The 13,416-nt window shown below is 39.1% G+C and overlaps 1 protein-coding gene across 3 annotated transcripts in view; it reads left to right on the top strand.

The window, feature by feature from the left end:
• The window catches only part of AP2B1 (adaptor related protein complex 2 subunit beta 1), a 109,435-nt gene that overhangs the window by 5,621 nt on the left and 90,398 nt on the right, over positions 1-13,416 (top strand). For all 3 annotated transcript variants that reach the window (XR_011145174.1, XM_068977646.1, XM_068977645.1), the window contains exons 2-5: positions 175-234; positions 4,655-4,760; positions 9,252-9,387; positions 11,055-11,300. Coding sequence is in view for 2 of the 3 variants with exons in the window: in XM_068977646.1 (XP_068833747.1) it covers positions 198-234; positions 4,655-4,760; positions 9,252-9,387; positions 11,055-11,300 (525 nt within the window). In the remaining variant the exon portion in view is untranslated. The remainder of the gene's footprint in view (positions 1-174; positions 235-4,654; positions 4,761-9,251; positions 9,388-11,054; positions 11,301-13,416) is intronic.

Genomic DNA, 13,416 nt, shown 5'->3' with positions numbered 1-13,416 from the left:
CAGAAGTTTCATTCTTAACTATCCTTGCATCCCTTTGGATCACCCATGATGGTAAGGATGAAGAGACTCATTGTGGAATTTAGATATTCTCATATATAAATGTTCTTAAAATTAGTTGACTCCCTTGTTGGACCCAAATAACTCAGATAAGGGTATTATTTTCTCATGCTCTAGGTGCACATTAAAGATCCAAAACCATGACTGACTCCAAGTACTTCACAACCAATAAAAAGGGTAAGTATGAGAACTTGATAAAAGCCTTTTTTGAAGATTCTTCAGAAGTGATGGTGTATGATTGCTTCAGGTGGAAAGCTCCTGATCTCTTCGGAGATGCAGGTCTTGGACCATCTCATTGGGAATCTGCTGCTTCTACAGAAAGGTGTATTGAACAGATTTTTAGAGTATAGGTTTTGAAAGATATAACTGTAATGCAGATCATTTTGACTTGAAGGTTTTAGTGAAAGGAAGAGATCCAAGATTGATCCACTGAAGATTGATAGGTCTGAGGAGGGTGAAAGAGGAAGAAGCACATTTATTCTCTTTTTTAAAAAAAATTGAAGTGTAGTTGGTTTACAATGTTGTGTTTGTTTCCGGTGTACCGCAAGAGTAATTCAGTCATGTGTGTTTGTGTGTGTGTATTCTTTTTCAGATTCTTTCCTATTATAGGTTATTAGAAGATATTGAAGATATTTAATAGTTCCCTGTGCTGCTCAGAGGAACCTTGTTGTTTGTCTGTTTAATATATAGTAGTGTGTATCTCATAATCCCAAGGTCCTAATTTATCTCCTCCCACTCTTCCCCCTGCTTTGTTAACCATAAGTTTGTTTTCTGCTTTGTAAATAAGTCCATTTGTCTCCTTTTTTTTTTTAGATTCCATGTATAAGTGATACCATATATTTGTCTTTCTCTGTGTGATTTAACTTCACTTTGTATGGTAATCTCTAGGTCTATCCATGCTGCTGCAAATGGCGGTATTTCCTTCCTTTTCATGGCTGAATAACAGTCCATAGTATATACAAATCGCATCTTCTCTATCCTTTCATCTGTCGACGGACACTTAGGTTGCTGCCATGTCTTGGCTGTTGTAAATAGTGCTACTGTGACCATTGGGGTGCATGTATCTTTTCAAATTAGAATTTTCTCTGGATATATACCCAGGAGTGGAATTGTTGCATCATATGGCGACTCTAGTTTTTTAAGGAACTCGTACAGTGTTTTTCATAGTGGCTGCACCAAATTCTTTTATTTTTTCCTTGGAAATAAACATTTTATAACAAGGGGTATTATTAAAGCAATATAGCAATAAAAAGTAAAAATAAAGTTCTCTTCCTCTCTATTCCTGTTCCTGGTGGGAACTTGATGTGTATCCTTAATCTTTTCTGTGCATATATTAATACATATGATTGAAAAAAATTTTAACTACAAAAAAGAGATGATACAAAACAGTGCATGGAAACTTGATATTTTCTTATCCTTGCACTCATGCATTGTTTTGCATGACGCCTTTTTTGTTAAAGATAAAAATGATGTGATGCACTGAGAAGCACATATCATTATTTATGAATTACAGCTGCCAAAATGCATAATCTCAGTGTAATTATGAGAAAATACCCATGACAACTGAGGGTGCTCTTTAAAACGACTGTCCTGTGCTTTTTAAAAATGTCATTATAATGAAAGACAAAGGCTGACCAGCTGTTTCAGATTAAAGGATCACTGAGACATGACAGTAAATGTAACGCATGGTCCTGAATAGGATTCTGCCCCAAGGGGATAGGGGTACAATTACTATAGAGGACATTATCAAGATCACTAAGTCTGTATAGATTAGATAATGTATTAGTGTTAAATTTCCTGATTTTCGTCATTGTATTATGGTTATGTAATGTAATTTCTTGTTCTTAGAAATTACACACTGATATAATTTAGGGCTAAAGAGACGTGATGTCTACAGTTTGTTGAATGAATCAGAAAAATGTTATATATATATATAATATATATACAAAATATGATAAAGCAAATGTGGTATAACATTAGAAACTGGGGAGTTTTACAGATTTTCTGTAAAATTAAAATGCTTTCCAAAGAAAAAGAAAATGGGAGGGCAGGTACAGTGCCTGGAGCACCAGAAAGTTATCTAGAAAGCCCAAGCATATTTGTCATTTGTTCTGTCATTTGGACTTAATTAAGGGTAAACAAGGATACAGCCTGGTAGTTGAGGTTAAGGCGTCTGCCTGGAATGCGGGAGACCTGGGTTCGATCCCTGGGTCAGGAAGATCCCCTGGAGAAGGAAATGGCAGTCCACTCCAGTACTCTTGCCCGGAGAATCCCATGGAGGGAGGAGCCTGATAGGTTACAGTCTGTGGGGTCACAAAGAGTTGGACACGACTGAGCGACTTCACTTTCTTTTAAACAGGCTCTTCCACTGTAATACAGAAAATGCCATAGAGCACCGCTTATTACGTCAGCTGCTAGTTCATGGTTTTCAACCTTGCTGACACATTGAAATGGCCCACTGAAAGAGAGGAGGTGATGTCCAGTCTTCCCCTGCACATGTCCTTATTTCTTTGGTCTGGGATATGACTTTGATGGGATTTTTAAAAGCTCCCCAGATTTTTCCAGTGTTTAGCTGAGATTGAGAGCTATTGCTAGCAGCTTGGTAGAGTTGATGAAGGGAAGAAAAGAAGGGGGAAAGGTAAGAGTTTAATAAAGCGGTAGTATGTATGAGATACCTTGCCTCACTTAGTGCCTCTCTGCTGTACCCAGCTTCTTCCTGTTTATATTGCTTACACCTTAGAAAATCCTTTAGCCCCGGTCATTCATTTTCAGCTTTATTTCTGATTCTCTTATCATTCTGAAATGTATTTATTTCTTCTGTAAACATTTTGTGTGCTTTGATGACCTAGATGTTGTATGAAAGTCAAAGTGAAAGTCGCTTAGTCATGTTGACTCTTTGCGACCCCTCAGTGCATGGAATTCTCCAGACCAGAATACTGGAGAGGGTAGCCTTTACCTTCTCCAGGGGCTCTTCCCAACCCAGGGATCAAACCCAGGTCTCCCACATTGCAGGCAGATTCTTTACCAGCTGAGCCACAAGGGGAGCCCAGATGTTGTGTATAATGATACAAAAAGATGTAATTTTAAAACTCACCTAATTCTTCATACCTTCTCTTATAATGGGTCCTGGTAACCTTTTTTTAAATTCAGGGATTTTTGTACAAGTTTGAGACTTACAGATGAATCACAACTGAGTAAATACCACATTTTAAAAAATGGATAGATTGTGTTCCTTTTATTTCCTGTAACACCCACCAGAACTGCCATGGAACATACTCTTTAAATTTATGCTATTGGAGTTGGAATAATTTCAGTTACATCCTGTTTTGATTCTTCTGCTGCTGCTATTCACAATTCAGATTTTCTGAAACCTTGCTGCTTGTTCTTTACTTTTCCCAGAAGTAAATGATGGGAACCCTGAGAGCTGGATTTGGCAGCAGAGGACTTGGAGAAGAGGATGACTCTTTCAAGGGCCCAGCTTTTCTGTCTGTGCTATTTTTATAGCAGCTGTCAAATAAAGGGGTGATAGTTTTCAAAATTTGTTTGCTTTCTTGGCAGTAGATCTTGATATAACAAGCTTTTTTAGTACTTATCTTCTGTGCTTCTTACTGGTTTCACCCTTCTCATTTAGAGGCTTCAGCAGATCACATTGTTGGCTGCCCCCACTATTTCTATACTGGTGAGCGAGGCTGAAATGAACGTCAAGAACAGTGGAAGAAAATGAGGCAGTACTCTAGATGGGAAGTGGAAGTGGCAGTAGTCACCTTCTTTTTCGTAGTGTTACAGTATATTTTCTTTCTTTTAAAACCAGAGTTGTTATCTTCTTATTTCGGCGCCAGCTTTCTTAAGGTAGGTGAACCTCGGCCTTAAAATAGTAGTGACAGTCCTGGCATTTCACAGTGCAGAGCTTGAGCAGCCACTGAAGAGTGTACATTTAGAAATGACTGGTTTGTACCATTCTTGAAGCTTCAGGATGATTATTTCTGTTGTTAGCTTGATTGAACGGGATAGGGCTTTAAATCCCATTGACATCTTAAAGTACTGATTAGAGCAGTGATTGTCAACTGTGTACAATTAGAATCACTTGGGGAAACTTTAAAAAATATGAACATAGGAGTTTCACTGTCTGAAAGTCTGATTTACTTGGTTCAGAATGGAGCCTGAGCATTGGTATTTTTAGATCCCTCCCAGGTAAGAATTTGTAGACAATGTTGGAATATTCTTAAGTTAAAACAGTTGGGAGAAACCATTCTAAGGCCAGTTCTGTTGCTCGCTAGCTCTGTGACCTTGGATCCTCACTTTGTGGAGTTGAGAGTAGTGAATGAAAAGACTCTTCTGGTTTGAAAACACTGATTTGTGAACTTGTTTGCTGTCTACATTTATTTTTTCCTCAGGACTTGGAAATTCTGATGGGAGATCATCCCTCAGATGCCATTCTCTCCCCATTGCAGAAAGATACCACGTCTTTGCTGTTTTTAAAATCTTGTTTCCGTTGCAGCCTTGCCTCTGGTTAGCTGCTGTGGTGTTTACTTTACATAGTGCAGTGTTGTGCTCTAATTTTCTGACCCTGGGACCTCATCTGTTTGTTCTCTTCTAGGAGAAATCTTTGAATTAAAGGCTGAACTCAACAATGAAAAGAAAGAAAAGAGGAAGGAGGCTGTGAAGAAAGTGATTGCTGCTATGACTGTGGGGAAAGATGTTAGGTAAGGGTGACCTCTCCTGTCTTGCTCAGTTTAGACTCTTAACTCCAGTGGCTTTTACTGCTTTTCATTTAAGGCCATTACAATAAGAATGTATAAGAATTAGTTTGTCCCACTGAAAACATTAGAAAGTGTAGTTAATTTTATATTAACGCTGTGACCAAGTGTGGTGTTTTTAAAAGAGTGAAACCAGTTTGATTTCGTTTGCATACAGATCTAGCATAAAACCTCCTGAGAGCTGGCAAAATCACAAATCTGTTGCTAAGGTAGTTTTAGATGATAAAAATATACAGAGGAACGGAAGCCCATGTGTAGTTTAATTGGCTCACGCCAGTGCCTCAACTGTACAACTCTGGATTGAGTTGCAGAATTCAAGATGAAAATCAATGGTAACAAAATCCAAATGGTCTATTTTTTTTTTCTCCCTCTTTTTTCCCTGTAATTGAGCAGGACCATTTGGAAATAAGTAAGGATAGTCTGCAGGCCCCTGAGAATTCCTGATATCCTTTCCATGAATTCCATGAGGTCAAAGCTATTATTGTAATAATACTTAGGTCTTATTTGCCCTTTTCAATGTGTTGATATTTGCACGGCTGGTGCTATATTCTGAATTAAAGGAGTGTGCCAGACCATAACAGTAGTCACTGTATCCTTTACCACCATGTGCTTCCAGGAAAAAGGGCAGTTTCACTTCGGACAGTCCTTCATGAAGCACTACAAATTTATTTCAGTAAACCTTGAATCTGAGTTCAGGTCTTTTTAATATTCCGTGTGATGAAACAGGAATTTGCATAAAATACTTCTGCATAGCAGAGTGTGACGGTTGATTTGAAAAAAAGCCCTTGTATAATTGTTTGACTTGGGAATACCATTCTATTCGAAAGAATGATTGACAGACAAAATTATGGTTAATCAGACTTAATATTTGGGAGACATTTTATAAAAAATGAACAAAGTGAACCTGTCACTTCAAAGGAAAAAATCTGACAGTAGATACATTTCAACTTTAAAAATTAGAGTGTTGGAAAATTTGTGTCTCCCATCATGAGCTTGATAGTTTCCAATACTTAGAGATTTTTCTGATGAGATTGGTGGTGAAATTAATGAATGTGATTATTTGGTGCTGGGCAGAAAATGAGGAGGAACTAAAAAGCCTCTTGATGAAAGTGAAAGAGAAGAGTGAAAAAGTTGGCTTAAAGCTCACCATTCAGAAAACTAAGATCATGGCATCTGGTCCCATCACTTCATGGCAAATAGATGGGGAAACAGTGTCAGACTTTATTTTTTTGGGCTCCAAAATCACTGCAGATGGTGATTGCAGCCCTGAAATTAAAAGACGCTTACTCCTTGGAAGGAAAGTTACGACCAACCTAGATAGCATATTCAAAATCAGAGACATTACTTTGTCAACAAAGGTCCATCTAGTCAAGGCTATGGTTTATCCAGTGGTCATGTATGGATGTGAGAGTTGAACTGTGAAGAAAGCTGAGCGCTGAAGAATTGATGCTTTTGAACTGTGGTTCTGGAGAAGACTGTTGAGAGTCCCTTAGACTGCAAGGAAATCCAACCAGTCCATCCTAAAGGAGACCAGTCCTGGGTGTTCATTGGAAGGACTGTTGCTGAGGCTGAAACTCCAATACTTTGGCCACCTCATGCAAAGAGTTGACTCATTGGAAAAGACCCTGATGCTGGGAGGGATTGGGGGCAGAAGGAGAAGGGGACGACAGAGGATGAGATAGCTGGATGGCATCACCAACTTGCTGGTCATGAGTTTGAGTAAACTCCAGGAGTTGGTGATGGACAGGGAGACCTGGCATGCTGCAATTCATGGGTTCGCAAAGAGTCAGACATGACTGAGCAACTGAACTGAACTGAATGAAATATGACAACCTAGAGATGACCTGGATAACTCATTGAACCAATGTTTTCCAAATAACCAGTACATATATCATAAAATTATGCATGGGTAAAAGATCCATTCAAAATAAATGATAAATGAATGGATTTTAATTCAATTAAGTAAAGAAAGTTTATCAGTATGGTTTCAGATTCCATATTGCACCTAACTTTTAAGAAACTATGATTTGTGGATTAAAAAAAAAAAGAAGAAAAATGATCATTTGTCTGACTTTAATGTGTCAAAGCAGAGACATTACTTTGCCAACAAAGGTCTGTCTAGTCAAGGCTATGGTTTTTCCAGTGGTCCTGTATGGATATGAGAGTTGGACTATAAAGAAAGCTGAGTGCAGAATTGATGCTTTTGAACTGTGGTGTTGGGGAAGACTCTTGAGAGTCCCTTGGACTGCAAGGAGATCCAACCAGTCCATCCTAAAGGAGATAAGTCCTGGGTGTTCATTGGTAGGACTGATGTTGAAGCTGAAACTCCAAAACTTTGGCCACCTGATGCAAAGAGCTGACTCATTTGAAAAGACCCTGATGCTGGAAAAGACTGAGGGCAGGAGGAGAAGGGGACAACAGAGGATGAGATGATTGGATGGCATCACCAACTCAGTGGACATGGATTTGGGTGGATTCCGGGAGTTGGTGACGGACAGGGAGGCCTGGTGTGCTGCAGTTCATGGGGTCACAGAGTCAGACATGACTGAGCAACTGAACTGAATAAATGAACTGAACTGACTGAATGTGTCAAAGAAGAACACCCAGTTATATGAAAAAGCTATTAAAATACTCCATTTTGCAATTTATATATGTGTGTGAAGATGTGTTTTCTTCTTTATACTTCAGTTAAAACAATATTCTGCAACGGGTTGAATGCAGGAGCAGATGTGAGAATACAGCTGTTTTTGCGTAAGTGAAAGTGAAAAGTGAGTGAAAGTGTTAGTCACTCAGTTGTGTTTGACTGCTTGCAACCCCATGGACTGTAGCTCTCTGTCCATAGGATTTCCTGGGCAAGAAGACTGGAGTGGGTTGCCATTGCCTTCTCTAGGGGATCTTCCCGACCCAGGGATCTCCTATATTACAGGCAGATTCTTTACTGTCTGAGTCACCAGGGAAGCCCAAAGCCACACCCAACATGGGGCTTGTACCCATGACCCTGAGATTGGGACTCAATTTTTGCTTAAACTAGACATTAAAGAGATTTGCAGAAACTAAAACAATGTCATCTTAATTTTTTTAGAAAAGTAAAATAGGTTTTTACCTTATAAAATATTTATGTTAATATGAAGCCCATTTATTTTCTTTTTATCAGTTGAGTCAAACGCTGCTGATAAGAAATGGATGAGTGCAAGAAGTAAATTCCAGCATCTCGTGTTGGAATGTTGTTCTAACAACATCTGAGAAAGTTCTAAGGCTCATGATGACCTTCTAATGTCATTAAGAAAAGGGAGAATCAAATTTAAGTGCATTGTGTCAGGCACGGTGATAGATGTTTTAACAGTATTCTTGTTTTTTTTAATAGTTCTCATATCTTCTGAACTAGAGGTTATTCTGAATTATAAGTTATTCCATGTTAGAGGTCAAGAAAGGTATGCTCAGAGGGCTAAGAATAATCCCAAACTCATACAGCTAGTGTTAATGTAGCCAGGGTTCTAACCTAGTTCTGGGTTCCAGTACCCATTACTGGTCACTGCCTTCATGGTGTATGTATATAATAGAGTTTAAATCTGTAGATGCATACACATGGGCTTCCCTCGTGGCTCATCTGGTACAGAATCCACCTGTCAGTGCAGGAGATGCAAAAGATTCAGGTTCAATCCCTGGGTTGGGAAGATTCCCTGGAGAAGGAAATGGCTAGCCATTCCAGTATTCTTGCCTGCAGAATCCCATGGACAGAGAAGCCTGGTGGGCTATAGTCGTAGGGTCGCAAAGAGTTGGACATGACTGGGAGACTAAACATGCATACACACACATGTTCAGGACTGTTTTGTTTTCTGAAAATGGTTAAAATTTTGAACAAAGGCCTTATCTGACAACTGTTTTAATAAGGACACCAACCAAATAAGTTCCCACTGGTTAGAGATGGAAGAATATGCACATTGAAAAGCATAGCAACTGTAGTGCTTTGAAACTGCAAAGAATTGGTATGAAGAATACTGTTAACTTTTTTGTGTGACATAGTGATTTTTAAAAAAATTTGTAAAGAAATACGCTAAGATGTATATCTAGGATTTGTTTAGAAACGGTTTAGAGCAGTTAGATGGGGTAGGGACTAGGGGAGGGAAAGTGGGTTGAGGTTGTATATGAAACAAGATCAGATATGTATCAATATTTACAGTTGGGTAATGGATGCATCAGGTTCATTAAACTGCTGTTTCCACTTCGAAAATTTTCAAAGTAAAAGGTTTTTAAAAAATCTAGTTTTCAATATCTTCTTGAGACCATTACTGTAGTTTCTTTAGTAATTCATTTCTGTGATATTATCACTGCATTCGTCCTCTCATCAGATTACTTTTTAAATTAAGGCTTTTTCTTTGTGTTCTATCCAACATCTAGGCACCAATATCAATTCACCTTCCCTTTCTCTGTCCTCAGTTCTCTCTTTCCAGATGTAGTGAACTGTATGCAGACGGACAATCTGGAACTGAAGAAGCTGGTGTATCTCTACTTGATGAATTATGCCAAGAGTCAGCCAGACATGGCCATCATGGCTGTCAATAGCTTTGTGAAGGTAACTTTTTCTTAGGGACTCGAGAACAGTTTCTTCTATCTCAGAAAGCCTTTTAAGAAGTGTCTCTTGATATGGTTAGCGTCTGCATTGCACATAAGCAACCTCTGTTCCAAAAGAGGGCTTCTGGAGAAGTACTGGCGACAAGTAGGAATGTTCATGATTTAAGCATTCTGTATGCTGGCATTTGTCATCCAGTTTAGACCATATGGTGAGCCTTCTGTCAGCTGGACTTGGTATATCCTTGCCATATGGGAGAAGAAAGCCAGGTGAAATGTCACTCTTAACCCTCCATGGCAGACAAAGGTTGGGCATATCATTTTAGTGTCAGTAACCTGGGGCCTTATCTATTTCTCTGTAGAAAGTATGCTTATGTTTCAGAAGTAGTGGGAACTATAGAAGCTGCCTTTTAATTTTGTTTTAATAAGTATTACAGCAGTTGATTAACTTTTTTTGTTGTTGTTACGGAAATTTTCAAACATACTCAAGTAGAGGAAATAGTATAGTAAGTTCCTGAATATCCACCTTGTAGTTTCAGTAGTTACCAGCCTATGACCAGTCTTGCTTAACTTATACTCTCCATACATGCTTTCCTGACCCCCACCTCCTCTCCTGCTGGATGATTTTAAAGCAAATTCCAAACATTCTAAGGAAGAAAAATCATTTAATCAACTGACCATCAAAGAAAGTCCTTAATACTATTGTATATACAGTTAAATTTCTCATATGATTAGATATGATGAACATAATAAGGTTGTTTCTATTAGAAATTGGGATTTTTTGTTTTGTTTGCTTCTTGTTTTCTTCCTCTGTCTGGAATTCAGTGTACATTAGAAGCAAAAATCAGATGGCATTTCTAAAATTAGCTGCTATTAAATTGTTTTGAAAAAATACACATTATGCTTTCTTCTCATGGAATTTTTTTTTGTATGTTTAGCTAAAAAATGTACAGAATCAAAATAACATTCTGTCTGGTGATTCATAGATGTATGATATCATTGGAAAGAATTTAGGTTACATTTTTTGAAAGTTAGCTTGTGCATAGGTTTATAAGGTTTAAAGAAATTTTTTAATACAGGGCAATATAAGGGGTATTCCTTCACGGTAAGTGCTCTCTTAATATTTGTACTGTATTTGGAGGCACTTGCTAGGAAAGGAGAATGTATGTTAATCAGGATTTCAGCGGACCTCTCTGCTGCTTCATTTAAGGAACTTCTGGGCAGCCCAGACCAGCTTCTGGAATCTCCTTTGTTTTCTTGGCTGTAGGCCCCAGATATATCCAGCCCTCTTTTCTCCTTGCTTGGTACTTGTGGGGTGGGACACATCTTTCCAGTTTCTGATCTTTACCTGTGGCAGAATACAAGCCCAAAGCCCTTTTCTCTTTTTAGGGCAGGTCACTGACGGCCATGAGGATAGTAATACCAGCTGTCTTGAGTTTCTGCCCAGCTCTGGAATGGATCCTACAGGGCGTGTTAAAACAGTTAAATGAATTCCTAGCCTAATCTCTTTGAATAGGCAACTAAATTTTGTACTTGGAAAATGTGGGTTCTGATGTAGAATATAACTGGAAATGTACATTAATTAAATATTCTTTTGTGGCTTATGGAAATCAGTCTGTTAGGTTTTAGACACCATGTACAAGAATAGTTGTCAATGATTGTTGTCTGTAGGACTGCGAAGATCCCAATCCTCTGATTCGAGCCTTGGCAGTCAGAACCATGGGGTGCATCCGGGTGGACAAGATTACAGAGTATCTCTGTGAGCCCCTCCGCAAGTGCTTAAAGGATGAAGATCCCTATGTCCGGAAGACAGCAGCAGTCTGTGTGGCAAAACTCCATGACATCAATGCCCAGATGGTGGAAGATCAGGGATTTCTGGATTCTCTGCGGGATCTCATAGCAGATTCAAATCCAATGGTAATGTGTTTCCACTTTTGTATGAGACAGCAGTATTTAAGATCGGACTCTTTAAAAAGCATGTTTAAAATAAATCTTTGGGACATTGAGCCATAGATTAGCTAGATTTCCAGGGGACCCAAAGATTGTCTGTCTCATACCCTGCTGAGCTGAAAACCAAGTCCTAATATACAAATAGTATATACATGCCATTTATTTATTTATACTTTTCATTATAGGAATTCTCAAACATCTTCATAATTAGAGTTACTATATGAGTAAATAAAGTAAGCTCAGTTACCATCACCAGATTCAATAATTATTAATACATGCTAGTTTGTTTTACCTGTTTTCTTCTGCTACCCCCTGCTTATATATGGGTAACTTAAAGATGTCACACATGAATGGGTCTCTATTTGAATTTAATGTGTCATTATAATTAACAATAACCTTTAATAATCTTAACACGTTTTTATGCAACAAATCGAGATGATTTGAGGAGATTTTCACAAGTATCTTTGAGAAAACTTTTAGAGAAAATTTAAGGCTACTTAGGAGAATTGTGAGAAACTCTTTCAGGAATGCCTAATGTTTTACTGTATCTTGAAGATTTTCCTAGAACAAGTGTTAGCATTAGGGATTATTAAATTGGTGGACCCTGCTGCCCTCTAAATGGGAAATTTTTCTTATTTCCTTTGTTTGACATCTTGTTAAGAAGGTGCCCAGGAGGCAGAATTTAAGAAGGCATTCATTCTCAGATGCCCACTCTACCTGCACAAGCTTGAGAGTGGAATACCTCTCTCCCCACCTTATTCTGTTGAGTTCAGTCTCTCAGTCGTGTCTAACTCTTCGCAATCCCATGTACTGCAGCACACCAGGCCTCCCTGTCCATCACCAACTCCCGGAGTTTACTCAGACTCACGTCCATTGATTCGATGATGCCATCTAACCATCTCATCCTCTGTTCCCTTCTCCTGCCCTCAATCTTTCCCAGCATCAGGGTCTTCTCAGATAAGTCAGTTCTTCGCATCAGGCCAATACTTTGGCCAAAGTACTGGAGTTTCACCTTCAGCATCAGTCCTTCCAATGAATATTCTGGACTGATTTCCTTTACAGTGGACTGGTTGGATCTCCTTGGCCTTATTTTACAAATATTTAAATCATTTGTTTGAGCTCTTCATTCTTGTTATTTTAGTGAAGAACCGAAAAGCTTGGACTAAGAGATAAACACATATATACTCGCATGCCTGCTTTTGTTCTTGAACCCATACTTTTCATCTCAACTGTATGTCCTGCTTTTTTTTGCCAGAAGTATTGCTGTTTTTAGACTGCTGGTTCTCCTTTTTATGAGTTGGGTCAAATGCTGCTGATAAGAAATGAATGAGTGTAAGAATGTGAAGTAAATTCCAGTATCTAGTGGTGGGATGGAAGGTATAGTAAATCAAACATCTGAGAAGGCCCTAAGGCTAATGATGACCTTCCTAATACCATTAAGAAAAAAAGAGAGGCTTCTCGGATGGGCCAGCGGTTGGGAATCTGCCTAGCAATGCAAGGGTTCGATATCTGGTCTGCGAAAATCCCATTTGCCGCGGAGCAGCTAAGCCCTTGTGCCACAACTGAGCCCTCATGCCTAGAGCCTGTGCTCCAGAATGAGAGAAGCCACCACGACTATGTGCACTGCAGCTGGAGAGGAGCCCCCACTTCACTCGCAGCCCTCGTGCGCAGCGACAGAAGACCCGGGGCAGCCAATAAATGGGTAATTTTAAAAAGATGAAAGTGCATTCCATGTCAGGCATAGTGATAGGTGCTTTTACTTCAGGTTTTTAAGTAGTTCTCCCATCTTCTGAACTAGAAGTTATTCTATGATAGAGATCAAGTAGCGTATACTTCAGTTCAGTTCAGTCGCTCAGTTGTGTCCGACTCTTTGCGACCCCATGAACCGCAGCACACCAGGCCTCCCTGTCTATCACCAACTCCCGGAGTCCACCCAAACCCATGTCTATCGAGTTGGTGATCCCATCCAGCCATCTCTTCCTCTGTCGTCCCCTTCTCCTCCTGCCCTCAGTCTTTCCCAGCATCAGGGTCTTTTCAAATGACTCAGTTCTTCGCATTAGGTGGCCAAAGTATTGGAGTTTCA

This window comes from Capricornis sumatraensis, chromosome 8 (assembly GCF_032405125.1).
Source record: "Capricornis sumatraensis isolate serow.1 chromosome 8, serow.2, whole genome shotgun sequence".
Classification (NCBI taxonomy): domain Eukaryota; kingdom Metazoa; phylum Chordata; class Mammalia; order Artiodactyla; family Bovidae; genus Capricornis; species Capricornis sumatraensis.
The sequence above is the reverse complement of the archived record's forward strand: the minus strand, read 5'-3'. Positions and strand labels throughout refer to the sequence as shown.